Raw genomic sequence first — 22,795 nt, 5'->3', positions numbered from 1 at the left:
AATTTGAATATCAATATATTTATTTCTCCAGCTTTACACAAAAAAAATTGACTTCACAAACATAAATTAATTACTAATGCTATTGAACATCTTAAAAAAAATTGGGTCTTTTGAAATAATTATTATTAACCCAAAATTGTCTACATAAAATACTGAGAAAATTTTGATTTTAAATTGTAGTTATTTTCCCTCACGAATTTTTTATACAATGTTCATTTGTTTATGGATGTATATAGATGTATCTTGGTCTGAACAGGCATAAAATGTGGAGAGAAAATATATACAATGAATACTAGGATGATGAAAACTAATAATAAATTATTGTAGGCAATAGATATAATATAGTATTTTTAATACATCACTGAAACATATTTCACATGATTTATTTTAATGGCAAATGCTTACATACTAAAGAGAGCCTCGATATACTAATAATGACGTGAAATCTGCAAACTAACAGAGCGTGTGATCGAGGACTATTGTTGTGTTATTGAAAGAATGTGAAACACATAATTGATACAGTAGAACTTCAATATATCGGACCTCGATATAACGGACCTGTTAATGTTATACATGTTTTAATCTAAGTGCCACCACTTGTAAAGAATGTTCTGCTGACTGAATGTAGCACTGACGTTTGCGACGCTGGCCACTAATTCACACAACTGCACAGCAGTTTAATTTGTTTACTCAAAGTGAATGGACGCATTTATTACAACATTCAATATGTTTACAGTGGTTAGAAGTAGATGAAGGTGACCCTGGGTATCACATCATGCCTGATTTTCGTAGTTTTAGAGAGTTGATTATATGATTATAAAAAAATAGCAAACTTCAAAAGTGCGAACAAAATTTGATTCTTTTTTCAAAGCACGATTATCCAAAGCATGCGCGTCGACATCGAACATTAACGTCGCTCCACAACGGGTGTTTCTGAATATATCATCCGAAGAAGAATAAATAGGATTTTGTTTGTGTTTTTATATAACAGACTTTCGCCTTTAATGGACACCCCCTCACGCGCATTAGTCTGTTATATCGAGGTTCTACTGTATATGTAATTGGTGATCAAAATTTTTCACTGTTTACATTTTTCTTATATTATAATTTGAAGGTATACAACACTCATTTTTTGTTCAAAGATAATATCGACAGTCTCTACGTAAACTCGGACATCTACAAAAATGCAATTTTACAGGAACTTACAGGAAGTCAAAAATCTTAGAACTTCTATGTTTTTATTACTAGGCACCTGAAATTCAATGAGTATTATAAATACTATTCATAGTTTATTTATGAATTATTACATTCATTCTAAATTATATACTTTTGGCAGAATTGCAGTTGTCTGACTTTACGTTGATTTTCAAACATCCATTACTGAGACAACTACCATAATATGTCTCACTTTACGTGGGACGAAGTCATATCAATTATTAGCAACTATAATTATCACTATTGAAATCATCATAATTTAGACTGTTTTTTTTTTTTCCGACCATGTCCGATCCTAGTAGGATCATATAGGCCTCCACAGAGTAGAGGTTTGTATTAACAGTTTTTTTTTTTTTTTTACGAGAAATGGATGTCAGCCACTTGCTCAACCTATTAGGTCCATACCCTGACTCACACACATATTGAAAAACAATTTGTGTACTTGGCAGACCCAGGATTCGAACCTGGGACCCACGGCATGGTAGTCCAACGCTTATGCCGCACTGTTTAGAGGTATATTATCTTCCAAAATAATACACTTGCACCTCTAACGGCCACTTATGCTCAAATTACATTGGCAGATTGCGTCTGGCCATTATCTATGGTTTTCTGGGATCATGAATGATCGTGAGTAAATTGGAACCAATCCTATTTTTCGTAAGATTCGAGCGAAGATTGCCGAGAACGTACAAAAATATCCGAAGTTACCGCCCGCTTGCGAGGTTAGGTTTGACAGCTGAGTTTTGACATAAAATTGCGAGGGAAAACTGTTCAGTGTGGCCACCAATCTAACGAAGAAATAGTTTTCGGTCAACCTATATTTTTAATAATAGCAACACTATGTTTATTTTAAACCAATCAAAAGCAAAGACTAACGCGATGAAATCGTTGCGTGTAAAGACGTTGGTCACAACGGTCGGCATGGATCGTTGGATCTGGTTGGATCTGCGCATCTGTCAATGTAATTAAGCCTTTAAACGGAGTACATAATGAAACTGACATTCATCTGTGTATGCGACTGTCTGGTGTCCAATGTAAAAACAGACATATTAACATATCCGCATTTACGCGGTTCATTTAATAAAATTACGGTATTTGTCTGTTTTCACATATTTTTTTTCCAAAATTAAGTGAGACTTATTTTTTTTTTTAATTTTATATCAAGTGTTTTAGCAGAAAATGCTTTTTTGGTAGATGTCCGAGTTTACGCAGGGACCGTCGATATGTCACTGTGTATAGCAGGCTGATTAGTACAGTAATAGATGAAACAGACTACTTATACAGATTTATCATGCTTTCTTGAATACCTTATTAAAAACATCGTCTCTGTTCTGGCAGAACACACTAACTGGAGAATACTAGTTTTGAGTAATTTGACTTTGAAGTTGTTAAAATGTTTGAAATGGTCTATCATGTGAGTTTATTAAGTAATCGTAAAAAGGATGACTTTAAAATAAAGACTGTTTATTTATTAAGAAGGTTTCCAGACGGTAAAGTTTGAAATAAGGAACATTTTGGTATAAATAACTCAATATGTCATTTTTTCGAATTATTGTCTTCTGCCAGAACAATGACGACATATATGTTGTAAATACATAGCATAATGAAAATAAGTGACACTTCTATGCAGTTGTTTTTCATAAACGAGAAATAAACTAGAAAGGATATAGTTACGCAGGAAAGCTGTGATTTTTTACTAGTTACTAAAATTAGCTTAGGATATAAATAGGTCATAAAAAAATACAGATTCATCCAATAAAAATTGAAGTGACATTTTTATGATAATCATTATTATGATTTTGATATACTTAACCGGTTCTATAAATTCAGCGAGTTATCAACAGGCCGCACATACAAATCATGTTAATCACGCACATCGTCCGACTTTAAACTCAAATTACCAGCCACTGTCGATTGATTTGCATAATCTAAAAGATTAAGCACACGGTAACATTTGTTTGAATAATTATGAAATATATTATCGTTAAACGTGTTAATCGTTATTTTTTGGTACCATCATCTTTCGAGTAGGTATACATTAAAAAACCATTAAAAATTAAATCAAAATTGATTCTAAATTCTTCTTTTCCTTCATGGCGGTTTTTGAAGAAAAACCACAAGTACTTTCTGTGACATGATTTTTTGATACAAATGAATTATGAGCCTATAGATAGATTATAGATTTCAACATATTCCATTAAAACATGAAAAATTATCATTTTAGACTAAGTCTGCTTTAGAATGTCAATCTTCAATTTGATTCAGTTGAATTTTATCAGAGCGACCCCAATTAAGTAATTCATTCTCAGAAAGTAAAAGTGGCCGAGTTAGATGTTGTGGCTTCATGAATGAACATATTATTTATAGGAATGTATTGCTTAGTAATAAGTTTGATGATTTCTTGCGCCGCACATCCTCCCATGAAGGCGGAGACGCTGTGAATCTCGCAGCCTCCGTACCGGCACATCTCATGGACGTGATCGTCCTTCGCTAGCGGTGAACACGACCACTCTCCGAGCAATTTAGTGACGCAACTCTTGAGTTCGGAAATATCAGTTTCTTGTTCCCATTCTCCCGGCGCCCGGCACTGTTCGGCTTGGAATCGTTCCGCTCCTCGCAATAACACATAGTGAAGCATCATAGGATCCGGTTCCTCCAAATGCTTCGCGATGTAACCGGCTACTGAGTTATTTTGTTGGTATTCGTCAAATATACACGTTCCTCTGAGGAGATACAGAGAAGACGCGTGTCGGCAGATTAGTTTGACGTCTGTTTCATTTATACTCTCAGCGCCGAGTTCAATAACAAGCTGTTGGACTCTTCGATACACTGCTTCAGCATCGGAGGAGGCTTTGGCGCGGTAAATATTTTGTAATGCTACGTAATCGTGGGTAGAAGCTGTCATGTCCGGTATGACGCCACGAAGAGGTAAAAACCCTTTGCCTTCATTCTCAACAAAACCCCGCAGTGCGGAACACATTATCCAAAATGGCGAGCTTTTTTGAGTGAGGTTAATGCAAGAACTGTCATAGAGAATACTTTTGATGTCTTTCGGCAGAATAGTTTCTATGACCGCACTGTTGACGGCTCTGAGAGCTTCTTCGAAGTTTTCTTCATCTAAAGGTATACCGTTTTCATCTTTTTTAATGTTAGCTTTTATGATATCCCTCACCTGATCTTTATCTCGGCGGCTCAAAGGCCATCTGCCTTCGTGAGAATCTCTCCAAACCTGAAGACACTTGTAGAGCACTAATAGCCAAGGTACGTGGGCATGTTCTTTGAATTCCATGGATTCAAGATTGAATCCTTCCATATACTTGACGAGTGAGGCGAACGGCGAGTCCAATCTCAAATCGGGCGGCTGATTGTCAGGATGAGCTTCGATCACCGCATGCTCTTTCACTTGAATGCGTAAGCATCCTAAAAATCCGATTGAACGGCAAACTATCAGTGGAATATCAGCTTGCCATAAGTTTTGCGATAGATCTATCAATGTCCTTTCAGGTAGAGCTGTCGCAATGACAACCGAGAACGTATGGAAAAAATCAGGATGTTCTTTTAGCAATTGATCGGCGGATTCGGTGACAGCGTACCCATGGACCGCCGGGTTCAATTCTAGTAAATATTTCACTGTTTCCGAAGCTCTACTACTTCCAACGCTTGTCGGTTCCAAGAAGAAATTGCATCCGACATCCTCTTCTTTGACATTATTTTCATCGACGATTGTAAACGCACCTATTCCGGGTAGAATTAAGGATTTTAATGTCTCTGTTCCGAGCGCAGTGGCGTTTATTAGGCAAACATGTCCGTTTTCAAGCGCCGATTGGCCGTGATCTCCCCACAGCCTCAGTTGGCGGTCGTACTGCCGATGTTTCTCAGATTGTTCAGGAGATTTTGGCGACGGTGAAGCCATAACTGACTGATGATTTAAACGCAAAATAACGAAATAATAACTTTAGCAACTTTCTTAATAAATAGACGTAAGCCGGCTTAACCTTAAAAGTGACATTCAATACTCTGACAGCTATTTTTTAAAGTTATTTGGGTTTATGGTTCCACTTGTTCAAACAAACAGTGTCATCATTTTACATACCTACCTATATTATCTATGATCACCATTATATAAATAATCTCTTTGAAATTATACCATTTAAATAACCTTAAAAATTGTTTTAACTTATCAGTAGGTACGTACTTGGGATCTACTTTTTTACCCAATTAAAAAATATTCTTATAGTTGTTTACTTTTAAAATTATTTGATGTTTTTAAATCATGCAAACAGGAACAAAGTTTTAATATTTTTCAAATAAATTGACTAATTTAGTCTTAAAATAAATCAAAAAGTACCTATCAATGTTTATTTGAAAACTTCAAGCTATTTTTAATTATTTAAATAATATTTTTTATAAAACTATGAAGGTTTTCGAATTTTTTAAATTTTGCAAACGCAATACCTTTATTACCTTTATAACTTCATTGACTTGAACTAGTAACACTATATTATTTCATAAACAGCGTAAACGTCAAAAGCATGAATTTACAAACATTATTTCAAGATTTTAATCCAAGGTATAATTTCTAATAATTATAAACTGTGTATTACTACACATTAACTAATTACTTCTTTATTACTACCTCTTGTGTTATTTTAAATTATATTCCTAAGCTATTCATAACCTGTTGAATGACGAACTGCGAACTGGCAGCCTTGGATACGTAGTTGTTCATAGTAAAAGTATTATCGAATTAATTCATGAGCATTTATTTTGCTACGTCTTAAAAATGTGTTGTTTACAGCAAATTCGTGGTGCATACATGTCTTCTCATATTTACTGCCTTGCTAGCGTTAAGACTTGACAATGTGATCACTTGGTCATATTGGGCAGTGTTTGCCCCAATTTGGGCATGGAAGATGTTGGTCATACTAGGCGCTACCGTGGGAACATACGTGTGGTGGAGATATCCACATTTCAGGTTAGATCACTCTATAACATTACAATAATTGTTATTTATAGATTTATTTATTTAACTTTATTACTCAAGTTATACCCTTTTTGTACCAAAATTGTGGTAAAAGAAGATCTGGACAGCCGAAATTGAAATAACTGGACTGCACCGTGAGAGATTTAAGGACGCTCGGACAACCAATTGAAAAGCGGCGGTATGGGATCATCTGGGATTGAAAAAGTTTTTGGTGGAGGACAAGACCCACCAAGGGATGTAGTACAGAAAATTATGACATAAAACTGGTGATTTTAGTTCCGAATTCGGCCGAAGACTTCTTTAGGTCCATCTTCTTAGCTGAGAACTAACCATTCTGAAATGCAACCACCTTCCAACCAATATTCTCCACCCCTTACAGTCCTCTGCTTCTCTTAGGGTAGGAAGGCTGCCCTCAATAAATTCCTTTACTTGGTCGTTCCAGGGCGCCAACGGTCTTTCTCTGCCTCGCCTTCCCTGGAGCCTACCCAAAACCACCAGTTTCTCTAGACTATCCATTCCACAAAGAATAATATGCCCAAAAAACTGCAAAATTCATCTTAGACATAATCATTATTGTCGTAAGCCGTTCTCGTATCTCGAATCTCTGGATAATTGACTGGTTCATCCTTTGCTCTGTCCAAGTAATACAAAAAATTCGATGCCAACAACACATTTTGAAGGCATCAATATTATTGATGACACCATCTATCGGAAAATAATTTGGTTTGGTCTTGATAACTTCAAAATGTAACAGCAATGAAATTATTCAAACAAATTTTACCATTATACAATTTTAAACAAATTCTAAGATTCAAGATAACACGTAATAAACATCCAATATAATGATGATTGTAAATTGTTATTATTAGAAGATAAACATTTATTATTTGTTGACTCGTCAAGTGTAGTAAATATTATAAAATTATATACTGCAAGTATATTACATACAAACCACCATTACTCACTTAAATTTAACACTGGTATTATTTATATATATATGTCATCATCAACAGGACGACAACCCAGGGTGAGTCCTGGTGTCCTCCTCCAACTCTCTCCAGCTGTCCCAATCCAAAGTGGCCGCTTCCCAATTCAGTACCTTAAATATATGGTAGTCATTGATAGCTTCATCTAGCCAATGATATTTTAGCTGCCTCTTCTTCTGCTCCATATCGGATTGCTTGGAATTACTATTTCTATTAATGAATTGACATACTAGAACTCCATTATAATGGTTTAAAACAAAGTTTTTTGTTAATTCTGCAATAAGAGTTATTTATGTTGACAGCCATTTCAGGCTATTAACCCATCGTCAGAATGACACTAAGTTAACTAATTTTCTAAACTTAAAACTAAATGCAAGTAGGTGTCAAGATATGATAGAAAGAGAGCCTGCGTTGTGTTAATCTATGTTTACTCTTGTTCACCAGATGCCACATGTAAACAAAAGAGTAGAGAGAGAGAGAGAAGCATTTTCTTTTATAATCGTTTTGAAAGTTATTTTTATTAATTACTAGCTGAAGTACCCGGCTTCGCACGGGGTCGCTTCGTGGATATATTTATCTTAGATATTTGAAAAATAATAAGAGGTAATTATTTCTTTAATATTAAAATATCTGTGTAATACAATATGGCAATATGAAAATAATTATAATATGAGTAAAGGTCAAACATAAGAACACTAAATTAAAATCGAATCCAAAATATGAAAACGTTATTAATGTTATAAATATGTAGTAAAAAAAAAATCAAAATTGGATGGAACAAACAAACAACAAACTTTGTATGTTATATAATAATAATTTAGAAACCGCACACAACTGACAAAAGTTTCATCGCAATCGGATGAATGGTATAGGAACGCATACGAATAGTAGAAGAAGATGATTTTCTAATTCAGAAACCTTCGTGGGCATGCGCATGACAACTCACCAAAGTTTCATTGCAATCGGATTAATGGTATAGGAACGCATACGAATAGAAGAAGAAGAAGATGGTTGTACTAATTCAAAAACCTTTGCGGGCTTGCGGACAACAACTGGTCAAAATTTCATCACAATCGGATGAATGGCATAAGAACGCATACCATAAGGGACCATACGAATAGAAGAATATAGAATAGAAGAAGAAGAAGAAGAAGAAGATGGTTGTACTAATTCAAAAACCATTGCGGGTGTTACCACAACAACTGATGAAGGTTTCATCGCAATCGGATGAATGGTATAGGGACCATACGAATAAAAGAAGATAGAATGAAGAAGAAGAAGAAGATGATGATTTTTCTAATTTAGAAACCTTCATGGGTGTGCATACAACCATTTACCAAAATTTCATTGCAATCGGATGAATGGTATAGGAACCATACGAATAAAAGAAGATAGAATGAAGAAGAAGAAGAAGATGATGATTTTTCTAATTCAGAAACCTTTATGGGTGTGCATACAACCACTTACCAAAATTTCATTGCAATCGGATGAATGGTATAGGAACCATACGAATAAAAGAAAATATAATGAAGAAGAAGAAGAAGATGATGATTTTTCTAATTCAGAAACCTTTATGGGTATGCATACAACCACTTACTAAAATTTCATTGCAATCGGATGAATGGTATAGGAACGCATACGGGACAGACACACAGACAGACAGACAGACATTCATTTTTATATATTAGTATAGCCTATACTCTTCCCGCAAGTGCAAGCAATAAGTTTACAAAGTTTTATCGCAATCGGATGAACGGTATGGCTGCGCATTAAATACGAACAAACAAACACACAAATATTAATTTTTATATATTAGATACTATATTAATATAGCTAATAGTACTGAGCTACTTTGACCATTGTTAAAATTAAAAATAATAAAGTTATTTGGTTTAATTTGAAGAGTGATTTCAAAAATGGAGAGAACCCCTTTTGCTTCATACCTACTCTTTTCCGCTCCCTATTTATATAGATTTTATTGTAAAAAATAACTGTAACTATGTTTAATGTTTAATTTCAGATTGGAAGGGGAAGCATACGTCCATTACAAAGCGATGCTGATAAGTTTAGCTCTGCATCTGATATTGCTGATGTTTGAACTGCTAGTTTGCGATAAACTCAATTCCTTCCGCCATCTTTGGATTCTGGTGTTTATTCCGTTAATATTTATCAGCATTGTGTCAATAGCCGTCTGCATTTGGGCATTGAAACATGATAGAAGCTTTGAGGTTTGTATTGTAATAATATGTAAATTATTTACAAGATAACGATAAATGAAGAGCTGAGGATTAAAAGGATCTAAGTGTATGGGTAACCAAATTTAGTAAATCGACTTCAATGTTGAAGATGCGATAATAAAATTTACATAACTTTTATGATTATTCTGTAAACGAAGTATGGTTCCCAAATGGTACCTACATTATTCCTATGCCAAGACAAGATTGTGTTTTGGCGGTACAAATCAGGGAATAACATTAACTCAAATAGTGCTGACAACGCGACTGGCGCGTTTGCATTACCTGGCAATTCGATATAATTAACCTGATATTTAAATGTGGTGGTACTGTTCGGTTATACGGAATACAGCGGAAAACGCATTTTGAAAATAGCCGATAAACTGGATTATTTGTTAGTTTGGGTTAGTTTAGGTTAGGTTAGGTTAGGTTTGGTTAGGTTAACCTAACAAATAATCCAGTTTATCGGCTATTTTCAAAATGCATTTTCCGCTGTATTCCGTATAACCGAACAGTACCAATGTGGTAATTAAATATTAATGAACAGGTCAGCAGTGATTGTGTTAAAATATAATGTTATTCATAGGAGTTTATTGAATCTACTCCAGTGTTCAGAATAGAATTCATATAACTTTTCACAGAAAATAGGTACTTATATAGTGATATGAAAACTACTTGGAACTTTTTTTATTTTACATGTGACTTGTACCCTTTTAATGCTCAGCCCACCAATTGATTTTTTTTAAATTCAAGACTGATTCATAACATTTACACAATTGACAATATTCCTAATTTCTCAATGTATATTTACAGTTGGAGCTTTTTTGCGCAGTCAATATTCTACAGTTCATATTTTTGGCGCTAAAACTAGATGGTTTTATCACATGGACATGGGAAGTAGTTTTTGTCCCATTCTGGATATTGATGTGTCTCAGTTTAGTAGGTAAGGATGGGTATTGATTTTAATACTATCATTCAAAATATGGTAATAAGTATATTGATACATGAACATGGATAGGCTACGAACCTTTTCTTACAATAGTGTTTATATAATTTATATATTTATAAAAGTTACATGATATTCATTATTATTGGCTTGATGCCATTTATAATTGAAGACTTCAAATTCTACACATATTGCATTTTATATGAAGGTGTCCCCCGAAAAGGGGTCTATATACAAAAACAAAATTGTTCAGGAGAGGAAAAAAACGTTTTATTCGATATTGCATACTTTTGGAGTATATCTTTGACAAAATTTTTATTTTTTTTATTTTGGATAATAAAATAATCATATAGATCTCTCTTCTATGGTAAGCATTTTAGTATTGCTAAAGCGTCAATTACATTGAGCTTCTTTACGAGCTGTTTGTTGGCGAATTTATAATCTGCCTGTAAAGTCGCATAGTGTAATCATCGAACAAGCTAACATGTTCGATGATTACACTGGGCGACTTTACAGGCAGATTATAAATTCGCCAACAAACAGCTCGTAAAGAAGCTCAATGTAATTGAAGCTTAATATCTCAAAATCTGTGGGAGATAAAATAATAAAACCTTCCAATAACGTGAGCAATGCTATATAGACCCGTTTTAGTCAATAAAATCACTTTTTGATCTATTATATAGACCCCCTCGGGGGACGCCTTCAATTCGGTTTCGTACAATTTATTTACGAAAATAGTTGTTCGCAAAGATATTATTATGTTGACCTAAATTTTGTCAAAATAAAACATGATAATTTTTTTATTGAATTAAATGTAACTGTTAACAATTACAAAAAATGATGTCTAGATAATGCGTAAATAATATTAATGTGCACAAAACCAGACGAAATTCTGTTTATTACGTATAAACTGTTCAACTCTATTTTTAATGCCAGCGCTCTATTCGCGAGCCAAAAGTCCGAGGACAATAAATCGTCTGATTTGTCTATGCTCTGCTACTGATCAACAAACGAATAAAAAAGTCGAGCTGTCAAAAATCAAAAGTTGCGATTATCGTAATGTCTTCCGATAATCCTATAATTTTGTGTTATTTATATGTAGACTATAAAATAATATAGCAGTGAAAACAATACAAGTTTTACGTTTTCTTTTATGAATTTCATAGATACAAATAAAAAAATAATTGGTAAATCTCTCATTTTCTTATGTGTAAATTAACAAATTAATCAATGAAAATGTTTAAAACAAATACAGATTTTTTTGCGGTCCGAATGATTGTGTATTAATTTCTTATCGAATTTGCATAGCGATCGACGGACGAAGTCTGGCAACTCGGAGAGTAAAATATCAAACATGTTTGAAATCCAACGAGCCTGGTCTGCGGACTAAAAAGTCCGCAGATATGGGGTGCTCCATGTGAAAAAAAAGTCCGAAGATTGTAAATTGTCTGACTTGCGTGCCAATGGAGCGCCGGCATAAGTCGTATCTAATGATAATTAGAGATGTGCATATTTTATGCAATATTGCAAAAATAAAAACCGCAAAGTTTGTTCGACTATCTGTTCTAAATGCAAAAATCTTCCAGTATTTTTTTTTTGTATTGTTGCACTATTTCGAGAATCGGTGTCACTTGGTCAAATGCCGGTTACAGAAAATGACGTTTGCCGTGTTTCAAACTCCGACCATTATGCTTTTTCAAATAAAACGTGCCTAACAGCACCTATGTAAATGATGTGAAACTTATTTACTGATAGAAACAAAAATGTAGATTTATTTTAATAATTTAATACCCCGTTTACATGTGCATGGATTTACTGCTGACAGTATATAATATTATAGCGACCATAACAAGAAAATGCACATGTAAACATGTTTTATCCTGCAAGTTGCAAGATTGTATGCATGAATCAAAAAAGTTCGGAAGCTTCTGAATTTTCACTCGACAGTTGGGATTTGTTTGATATCTGCGCCTGCGCAATAGATCGATAATGGCGAGCCTGCCGAAAAAAAAAACTACACTGCACAGAGACTCATTTTGAGGTTAACCGATTTTCACGATTGTCAAAGAGTACCATAAAATGACAACATCGCGTCTCGCTTACTCTTAAAAAATGGGATTGTCAAAACGATCAGCACTTTTACATGTAAACGGTTATTATCGCAATAGTTTAAAATACACACTATTGGTGCAAGTAAATCCATGGACGTGTATAGGCGCTGTAAGCCACACTATTTTTGTTGTTGTGAGGCAATGGAAATGTTCAATTACACCTTTATCCTCCTTTTCTCAGAGATCTCAACAGTATAAGATTCTTTATTATTTACCGTACCATTCCTTCAAATCAAATCGCAACTCATAGCTCTGTGTTATACATTTGAAGTTAACCAGATTTTTTAGGGTTACAATAGCCAACCTTGCTTGATAACCCTCGTTTTTCAGCCTGGCTTGGAAATTTGAAGTTTTATATTACAGTAGTTAACTATTATAAATTGTTTTATTTCACAGGTGTTTTATATAGCATAATCTTTGCTGGAATTCTTTTACACACTCCAGAAGTAAATATACACCAGCGCAGGACGAGTTTTAATTCGGCATTGGCTTATACTTTTACTGTAGTGCCTATCCTCATATTTCAAGTAAGTTTCTGTTTTTAATTGTAATTCAACTCCTTGGTTTTGGCATGATATACTATATATCTTGTGACATCCATATTCAAATATCAGGCGTTTATTTGTCCACAGTTCAATATTTATATGTAGTAAACATAATATTTATATTTGCTGATAAACCATTTATTGCAATTCATATAACCAAAGTAAAGTTGGACACTTTTTTTTTATGCTTTTGGTGGATTTGGTAATTTATTGATCATTATCATCATCATCAGCCTGAATCTATCCACTGCTGGATGAAGGCCTCTTCAAGCTGCTTCCACTTCTCTCGGTCCTGTGTATTACGTCGCCACGTACTTCCGCAGAACTTTATCGTTTCATCGATCCAGCAGCCTCTAGGTCTACCTTGCAGACGTTTTGTACTTCTTGGATACCACTAAATGACTAGATTTGTCCAACGATTGTCTCTTCTTCGAGCTATGTGTCCAGCCCATCTCCATTTAAGGCTTTTAATAAATTGATCATTATAATATACCTAATGTATGAAATTATACAATATATTTATGTGTTTTTGTTAAGCCGCATTTAGACCAAGAGAGCAAATCGCACCCTCGCAACTAAACCGCCACAAGTCCAAATTTACGTGTTTTGAGTTAATTACTACGTTTCATTGTCTATCGTTCACAGTATATGTACTGAAAATTTCATATCTCTAAGTGATCAAATTCAAGTCAAAACTTCATTCAATATCTAAAAATATTTCAAAAACACAGTATAAAAATGCGAAAGGTAAAAACTTCAAAGCTGATTTTTTCTGTTTGACGTTTTTTAGATTGTGGCAGTTTAGTTGCGATGGTACAAAATGTTTGTTCTTCCCCCACTCATGCGAAATTCTCTCGCTTTTTGTTGAGCGAGCATAAGAATTTCGCTGGAGTGGGGGAAGAACAAACATTCGCTTGCTTGCTCTAAATGCGGCTTTAGATTTTGACGATATGTGGATTTATCGGTTTTTAAAAAATTTGCTTTTTCATGTCATATAATAGAGACAATGTTAGTACTCAAAATTCAAACTACTCATTTAAAAAATTCTCTCTTTAAATATTTACATTTTAATAATGCATTCATATTAAGGAATCCAATCCCGAGCCAAAATTCTGATCCCGGGATTTCGGGATTACAATTTACCAATCCCGGGATACATAGGTATCGAAAATAGCTCGGGATCCCGGAATTGGAATCCCTAATTCAGATAATTGATTGGATATGTCTGAAAAATTAAAGATATTTTACAACATATTTATATAATAATGTACAAAAATTTACCTCCATATTTTTTTTATTATTCCATTTTATTATGCCAACTTAGTGAACATTAATTTTTTTGTTGCCAATTCAACCATACTAAAAGCATTGGAATTGCTATCAAGCATGTTATATAAAAAAAATGTATTATGCCCTCTGACCACTATTACACCACTATTACAGGCTAATTGAATACTTAAACAATAGTTAAATATGGAAATTTTACGACGTATTGTTAATTTCATGAACGTTCTAACTGACAGTGTTTAATTTACTATTTTGGTGTATATGAGGATCTTTTTTAGCGACAGTGAAATAAAACCTCATTGGTATTATGTAATAGTTGGATGTGTTTGAATGAAATAATGTTTTTGTTTTTATTTTTCAGGTGCTTTTAGCGAATAAATTAGACGATGGATTGTCGCTGTCGTACATAGTTGTTGTTAGTCCTCTGTTTGTTAGCTACGCTACGTTAATATTAATGTCTTTCGGTGCTAAGGGTGGGAATCGATGTAAGTATTTCCTACACTATTATATTTATATAATTACTACTCTAAGCTAATCTATTTCTTGCAGTAGCGAAGGGTGGATATAAGCTGTGGAGACATATCACATAATGTTAACCGTCGCATCGGTGTGGCACAGCGCCTGTTGTTCAAGTTTACCGCTACACTGCCTCACGTGTGCGACATATGTGTAAATTTGTTTTTTTGTCAATTATATTTAAAAACTTATAACCAACCCTTACCAAGATGCGCAAATAAATTGTATGAATGTACCTACTTATTATTTATTTTAGAATTTATGATTCTCCTGATCATTATATAGAAATAAATCATTTGTTTTTTGAAAATTGTTTAATTTTATGTGGAATTTGCTTAATTGGGCCAAAATGCCCTAGTTCTGATGTGTTCCAATTAAGCGGAATCGACTGAATATGTGCATTATGTAATATAGGTATAAAAAATATTGTTGCGTTTTATTACAGGGTGGTTTGGAATGCGAAAAGATTTCTGCCAGTTCCTGCTCTCCGTGTTTCCATTGCTTCAGGAGTACGCGAACATCGCCTACAACAATGACTCCAATCAACAGAGCGGGATTGCAAACCGGACTGCGACCGGGGGCAATCCCATCAACGCGGACGTACACCAAAACATCAACTCCGTTGAGCAGTTCCGCGACAGGCGGACCTCGCGCCCCAAAGAGAAGGCCTGCAAAAAGTCCACGAAGAACCAGAAAAAGAATGAACTCCTGAAACCCGTCGTCCCAATCATAAGCATAGACATACCTGATTGAGAATGATCACTTTAATATTACGTTTAACTCAATTTATAGTCGTTAAATACTGAATTTGTTATATTGAAATGTTGACAAGTAGTTATGTGTGATTTAAGGTATTAATTAATGACAAACATTCTGCCGGCGAGAGCTTTAGTGTGTCTCAATGATGTTGAAGAAAACCTTCACTCCTAGTCGGAGCCTAAATATTATAAAAGTGAAGTTGATCAAGGACTGTTGCCTAGTGTTGACCAAAAATATATGCCAGACAGAGTGTCGGGGAAAAAAATGCTAAATTGCAATTTGCTAGGCCAAAATTTTTTACCCAGCAATTTTAGAAATTCCGTTCCTGTAACTTATAAATCTATTTTCGGTGTTCAAAATACACTAGCTGTAACATCATGAGCTAAATGCATTTTTTTTAAAGATAAGCTTACTCAAAAATGCTAGATCTGATGCTCAACATGCTCATCTACTGTTTAAATTAGCTGCGATTAATTTCACATTGCAAATTTATTTGTAACCATCTTCAGTATGTTCACCAATCCTGAAATGAGTACGAGACGAATCGTCAAATCGCTTCACAATATGGAATTGAATCGTAATTATTCACATATTAGGCAAGTTCACTGATTCAACGGAACATGTACAGATATTACCAAAATATTTAGGTGAACAATCACAAACGTATAAATCATTCGTTTTGAAAATGTATTATATATTCCTGCAATGGTCAAAATATTTGATTGCAATATGGTAAAATATAGCCCAGTCTCACAATAACTAAAACAGTGATGCACAACCGCTTTATCTATAGTTCCAATTTATTTATTTTCTGTGCTTATTTCTAACTATATTGACCGATCGCAAAAGCTTATCGTGTTTATTTATAACTTGCGTATTGTACACATTCTTCAAACTGCAAGACAGTAAAGTCACAATTTAACGCATATTCACTGTTATATATGCCACACATCAAGTTATATCGAAGGCAACATAACTTTAACCTACAGCATATGTCAATGACATGTGTTACAACACAATAAACTTTAAATGTGTAAATAACTAATGAAAACATTTTACATTTTATTTGTTACACTGATAACCTAGTCTAGGTAATTATTACGATATGCTAGGATTGGTTTTATATATTTTATTTGGTTACATGTAATTTATACATATGCAGTTAACCATATACAGTATCGCCGTAAGCTTTCATATCGATAAAAGATGACAGTATACACATTGATACCAAATGTCATGGTCTTCGTGGAGTATTTGATCTAATGGTAATTTTGTACGCACTTGCATTCTTTAGGTACAAAGTTCAATTTCTTGAGAGTGATTTACGTTTACGTTTCTTATATGTTCTCCGTACAAAAGCTCAACTTGATAATGTATTTGATGAACTACATCAGTGGCGAAGAGTGCTTGTAGTAAGATATGCTGTGGTAACTGTAAAATGTCCTAGGACAGCCATATTTACGGGACTTGAATTTGAATTTCGTTTCATCTTCAGTATTTTACTTTATATATTTATTTATCATATATTTTACATTTGCTAAAAAAAGACAACATGCACTTTACAACAAAAAGTGATGGCCATCGGGAATCGCACTTGTGCTAAAAGATCTACAGCTTCGTTAGTTAGGTTACTTATCCGGTAGGCTACCTTAACTTTGTCTATTCTGTGCAAAATAAAATTGCCATTAAACAATCTGCGCAATTTGTTTGCATGTAGAAGATTCTATATATTATATATATGTCGACTTGAAATGTCTTTGGGTTACTTATATCTCTTAAGAGAACGTTGACTTTAAATAATCACCTAGTATGGAGTCTTCGCCACTGGTATACATACAATTTACCAGACACAATTGTATTTAGTCGGTGGACTACGATTGCCATTTAACCATTTAACTAAAGCTTTCTCTGACTATAACGCAACTGATACCCATCCGATTATTCTAGTGTACATTTGAACTCAAGTTGTCTAATAATTATGATGAATATCAATTCGATAGTATAGCGTTCAAATCTCATAAGAAGACCAGGCTTAAATCATAGAAATGCTGTATATCTTCTTCTTCTTTCTTCTTTGGCCATATCTGTCACTTAACTGGACCATATGGACACCACGCGGCGCCTCCAAGAATCCCTGTCGCTAGCCAGTCTTCTTGCTTCCTTCCAGGTCAAACCAGCATCCCGTAGCTCCGCCGTATACACTCTGTAGATTGTATTTAGCCGCCTTCCAGGATATATATATATATTTGATATTTTTTTCTCATAAGTAACGTATTAAAAAGGTGAACATAAAATATTTCAGCGGTTTACATCGAATCAAAGCTTCACTAAATACTCACTATATTAAATTTAGTATTACATTAAGTAATATTCACTTATTTTGCACCAATTAGAAAAATTTAATGGCTATTGAATTGATGACATGCTAAATCTCTCATTGGCGAACATTAATGCTAGACACTCGACTGACAATTTTGTAGACGGCAACGATATCTAAAAATGTTTGAATATTGATAATATTTTGCTATAAGAGGCTTTTGTAGGTATTTAAGACTATTTTTATAGGTAGTTAAAAATCATTCACCATTCATGGCAATCAAATTTAAACTCATAAAGAAATTTTATAATAAAATGTCAGATTATTAAATAAAATAAATTAATGTTCTGCAGCTATATTCAGTGTACCCACCGCGAGTTCAATCTACTGTGATGAGATTAGTGAATAGTTATTCAACGCAACTTGAATCTGCGGCGCGATAATCTATCGCACCGATCGTGCAACAGGTTAAATTAGTTGTGCAACTTCTTTTGTGCATGCGCAAGTTAATAATTTTTTTATTTATCTTTGTAATGTGCATGCGCACTAGAGAAAACAATATGTTATTGGGTTATTTCCATTGCAATTATCTACATGACAATAGATTTGCAAAAGACTGATGATGTATCAGTTACTGTGATAATATTATCTCTACATATTACTCACGATGTCAGTAAGAATGAATACGTGTATAATTAAAACGATACTTACTGTTATTGAATGAAAATCAAAGAACATGATTGCACACCTTTTTGACATATTTACATTACAAATAATTAATTTTATTCAACAATGCAATCATAATATGTAACTTTTAAAACGTATATGAAAGTAATGCTAATGTGGCCCAAGAGGCTGTGGAAAATACTCATGACAAGCATCTCGACTCGCGGAACTATTCGTGTATTCGAACATGGGTTGAACAGAGATATCATTTATTGCAGATACAACAATGCTTTGAAACATTCGCAGTGGGTTTGAATAAAGCTTCTGGTCTATGTATATATTTATATAAAAGGATTTAGATTCGCAAGTTATTTTTATAATATTAATTCATGTAACAAAAACACAATGAATTATTTAAAAAATATAATCTAACACCTAATTATATACAGGAATGGTCATCCTCAATTACATTGCTTGCATGCAGGAGATTGGAGGTAAAGTCAATCTCATGAGAATCAATATTGTAACATAGTCAGTATTTTATGTAGAAATATAGTCTCCCTCGGCTGGTAAATAATTATTGGTCTCTATGAATAGTCTGAAGAGTGTCTGATAGCATTATTTGTGATGAAGTCTCTCGAATGAAAGTATATCAAACGATTAATGAATTATTATTGTCCGCGATCACATTTTAGATTCGTCTCGATTAAAGATGCTTAGGGTCAACATTGATGTTGAGTTACGGAGTCGTTGGCGTCTGTGGAAAGCTGACTTTTAAACATATATCAAATGTATCATATTATTGTATATGTACATATTATATTAAAATCTTCACTTGCCATTTTTCACTTGACATGTAATTATTTATTGTCAATTATGTTTTTTTTTTATATATCATTTTCACAAATTAAAGATTTCATATATTTTGTATTTAAATGTATCGTAGAATATACTGAAAACTGGATAACTACAAAAACTATGTCAAATTAAATATTTAATTGAATATTCACTTGTAAAGATTGTTTAACCCGGCCGCCGCGTCAGTTTCAATATGAAAGGGGCTCTCTCTGCGGTACCATTTTTCTAAATGCTATGCTTCGCTATATTATGATAAATACGGCAATTAAAAATAGCTGGTATTACTGTTATCATGCCTAGATACATAAGGTTCGAAGTGCCACACTAAAAAATAGAATCGATTGTTGAATTTAGCTGTGAATACTTGAATAAAATCGTCCATAGTCCCTTGTACCGATAAGCCATGTTTGTGACGTAAAAACGCGTCATTGAGATTGTGCGCCTATGAAAAGAAATAAATCACTGACACTAATTTTATTTTAGTCATGTTAGAAACACTTAAAAATGCCGTTAAAAATATTGAAAATAATAGCTTTTATTGTGTCGCATATTATTACAAGTTTTATGGGTCGCGTAAAGTTGAGTCCACAGTGGTTGAAATATGGTAATAATTCCTTATGTTCTTTTTTTAGTGTAATTTGGATTTTTACTAGATTAAACTTTTCAGTTTTATTGAGCATTGTGTTATGTTAGTGATTGTCGTTTTATGTTTTATAAAAAAAACAATATTTATTTTGTAAAATCTGCTGCGTGCTTGTAAAAGTGCTATAAAAACATTTATTGCGTGAGGTTTTAAAATTTTATAAACATTAAATTGCATACAAAGATAATATGTAATATAGTTGAAGAGTCAATATTCCATGATTTACATTTTATATTATGTTGTATACCCGTGTGTTTTTTTTTATACTTACGTTTATTTATACGTTTTATATATTCCTTCATAGTAGTTCGTAATTTATTGGTAAAACTCGCAATCGTCCTAACTAAAATATAATAATATATTATATTTTTTCATTCCGTGTGGACGTATCTTTACGACATATTTACGACTTTCAATAATGAGCTCGATTTATGACTTTCAAACAATTGGGGTGACACATGACGACATGACCATGAGTAATAAAAATAAATGACATAATCCAGAACACAAGTTCAAGTACATATTTATAAATATTACGACGACACAGGTTCGGTTTTTTGGTTGTATTTTATTCCCGCAAACATGGTGTTGTAAAGATCGCGGTGAATATTCAACTTGACACGATAAATCACTCGGCGCACACTCAACTCGAATGAAAATATTTTGTATACCTAGTGCGCAGGCGCTGAAAAATACCGCGTAGATTTGAACTGATGCAATCATACCGGCGAATCTCAATAGATCGAGAGGGTTCGAAAGATCGATGTTTATGAAATTAAAACAACATATTTTTGACAAAGTTAAATAGGTGGAAGTAGGCGGATGGATCGGGCTATTTTTTAATAAAATTCTCAATGCCGCATGAAAAATATTTCTTGCGTTATCCACAGGTCAAGGTTTGCGTATCTGACTGCTATACGGTCGCCCATGTGTTACGTACTAGCTGTATCCTACTGGAATACGGTCGCCGGGAAAGGGTTAAATGAGATGTTTATTTTCGAAAACCGTTTTTTTTGCACATTTCAATTAATTTATGGTAAATGACATTTTTGCCTTTCAAGAATGTGTGGCTGGGTCGTTTTTACGTTTTTGACGCCCAGCTGGAGTCAAACCTACGTCCACTGAATTCGCCATATCTTTTCTAATAGTTATATATTTCTCTGAGGTGTTTTGAAATTATGTAGGTATGTTCAATTAAAAATGCTTCATTCTCAAATCTTATGAACTATTCGTTGAATAAAAAAATTGTTTATTACCACGTTTTCATTAGCTCGTATTCTTGTTTGTCCAGTGCAAATTTTTTCTTGTTTGTCCAATACAAATCTTGTTTAACTAACTTCTCGACTAGATAGACATTTGAATTATCAGAACACGATGACAATGCATTCTTTTAATACTTTTAGCCATCTTTAAGCAGAATTGAATTCATTTTCACTTAATTCTGTTTTGTATGGAAAGTTATTTCGGAAAAAATTCGTAAAAAGTAAAACACTATTATTGGTTGCTAAGGGGGTCCTAGCAACTAAATTATTAATATATACATGCGTTACTATGGAAATCAATATAAAATGTCAAAATGACATTTCAGTATTCTATATTTATTCAGTATTTCTGTCAAGTACAAAAAAAAGTATATTTTAATACATAGAATTGTCAAGTTTATATGATTCAAGATAAAATTTAAAAACGTGGTGTATAAAAAGTTCTTTTTATCTTGTGATTATTTTTAAACATTGCTTTTCATAATATGCTTTGAGTTATAAAATTTATGGATCATTACGTATTGTGTAATATACATTAAAAAATGTATATTATATATAGTGTTCGATTTTGATCATGTGTGGAATATTGTATTTTTTTTTTTTTTTAATATTTGTTTCAATTCTTGGTTTCATCCAGTTTTCATTATATTTATTATATCCATGATTGATATAATTCTTCCAAATGAAGTAAACAATACAATGTTTCTTCATTTACAAGTATCTCTCTTCAATTCCATGTAAAATATTTCTTGAAATTATTACATTATAATTCATTTGTTTTAGTTTTACATGGAAATATAACAGCAAAAATATACAATTATTTTGACTGAAAACTCGAATAATGTCAATAATTGACATGTTTTATGGAAAAGATCGTAATATATCAGGTGTCTTCTATTTAAGGATTGATTTAATTTTTGTTTTAATACAATATAAATTATTGGAATTGTACATATTATTATTTATTGTTATTCACGTAATTGTTTTGTATTTACATACATATTATGTCCAACAAATATCATTACAGTATTTCATAGTTATTTCAAGTCACAAGATTAATTTCTAATAAAAATCTCACTAAAGAAATATTAATTACCCTGATTTATCATGAAAATTATTGCGTCAATTAAAATATGTCTAAATAAATCGTATATACATATAGGGGTCATGTATTAATGATGTCACACTATTTTCAGTATTTTTAACAAACCCCCCCCCCCCCCATCATCACACTTCGCCACAAAATCTTTTAGCCTTCTGGTTAAATTAAATCACATTTAACTCCCTCACTCGTTAAAAAATAGTTTCAATGAAAATAATTGATTTCAATAAAAAAAAGGAGTTTCTACAATATAACACCCCAATATAGTAGATTTTGTTGGATCAAAATTGGACAAAGTTATGCAGAAAGTAGCCAGTCCACAAAAAATAAAAAAATTAAATATGATATAGATCAGATGCGAAAA

The 22,795-nt window shown here is 33.1% G+C and overlaps 2 protein-coding genes and 1 long non-coding RNA gene across 3 annotated transcripts; 2 read left to right on the top strand and 1 right to left on the bottom strand.

The window, feature by feature from the left end:
- Positions 1-5,288, bottom strand: APP-BP1 (Nedd8-activating enzyme E1 regulatory subunit APP-BP1). Its single transcript, XM_085948887.1, has one exon. It carries the CDS (start codon positions 5,126-5,128, stop codon positions 3,521-3,523), a length of 1,608 nt encoding a protein of 535 aa, XP_085805013.1. The 5' UTR covers positions 5,129-5,288; the 3' UTR covers positions 1-3,520.
- Positions 5,289-5,710: 422 nt separating this feature from the next.
- On the top strand, positions 5,711-15,698 carry LOC147070599 (transmembrane protein 185B). The gene is made up of 7 exons (XM_085949153.1): positions 5,711-5,785; positions 6,014-6,190; positions 9,206-9,413; positions 10,233-10,362; positions 12,873-13,003; positions 14,670-14,793; positions 15,270-15,698. The coding sequence occupies exons 1-7, from the start codon at positions 5,748-5,750 to the stop codon at positions 15,575-15,577; spliced, it is 1,116 nt and encodes a 371-aa protein (XP_085805279.1). The 5' UTR covers positions 5,711-5,747; the 3' UTR covers positions 15,578-15,698.
- Positions 15,699-18,264: 2,566 nt separating this feature from the next.
- On the top strand, positions 18,265-22,538 carry LOC147070598 (uncharacterized). The gene is made up of 2 exons (XR_015070921.1): positions 18,265-19,587; positions 21,044-22,538. It is a non-coding gene; the product is annotated as an uncharacterized LOC147070598 (long non-coding RNA).
- Positions 22,539-22,795: the final 257 nt, after the last annotated feature.

Source organism: Rhyacophila brunnea, unplaced genomic scaffold (assembly GCF_057557595.1).
Source record: "Rhyacophila brunnea isolate RB1 unplaced genomic scaffold, BYU_Rbru_1.0 scaffold_21, whole genome shotgun sequence".
Lineage (NCBI taxonomy): Eukaryota > Metazoa > Arthropoda > Insecta > Trichoptera > Rhyacophilidae > Rhyacophila > Rhyacophila brunnea.
This window is presented reverse-complemented; position numbering and strand designations above follow the sequence as displayed.

Bases quoted from the DNA above. Each gene is read 5' to 3' on its own strand.
- APP-BP1 (XM_085948887.1), bottom strand. From the start codon at position 5,128: ATGGCTTCACCGTCGCCAAAATCTCCTGAACAATCTGAGAAACATCGG.
- LOC147070599 (XM_085949153.1), top strand. From the start codon at position 5,748: ATGAATTTACAAACATTATTTCAAGATTTTAATCCAAG. The intron at 5,786-6,013 runs GTATAATTTCTA...TGTTGTTTACAG, and splicing joins TTTCAAGATTTTAATCCAAG to CAAATTCGTGGTGCATACAT. The intron at 9,414-10,232 runs GTTTGTATTGTA...GTATATTTACAG, and splicing joins AACATGATAGAAGCTTTGAG to TTGGAGCTTTTTTGCGCAGT.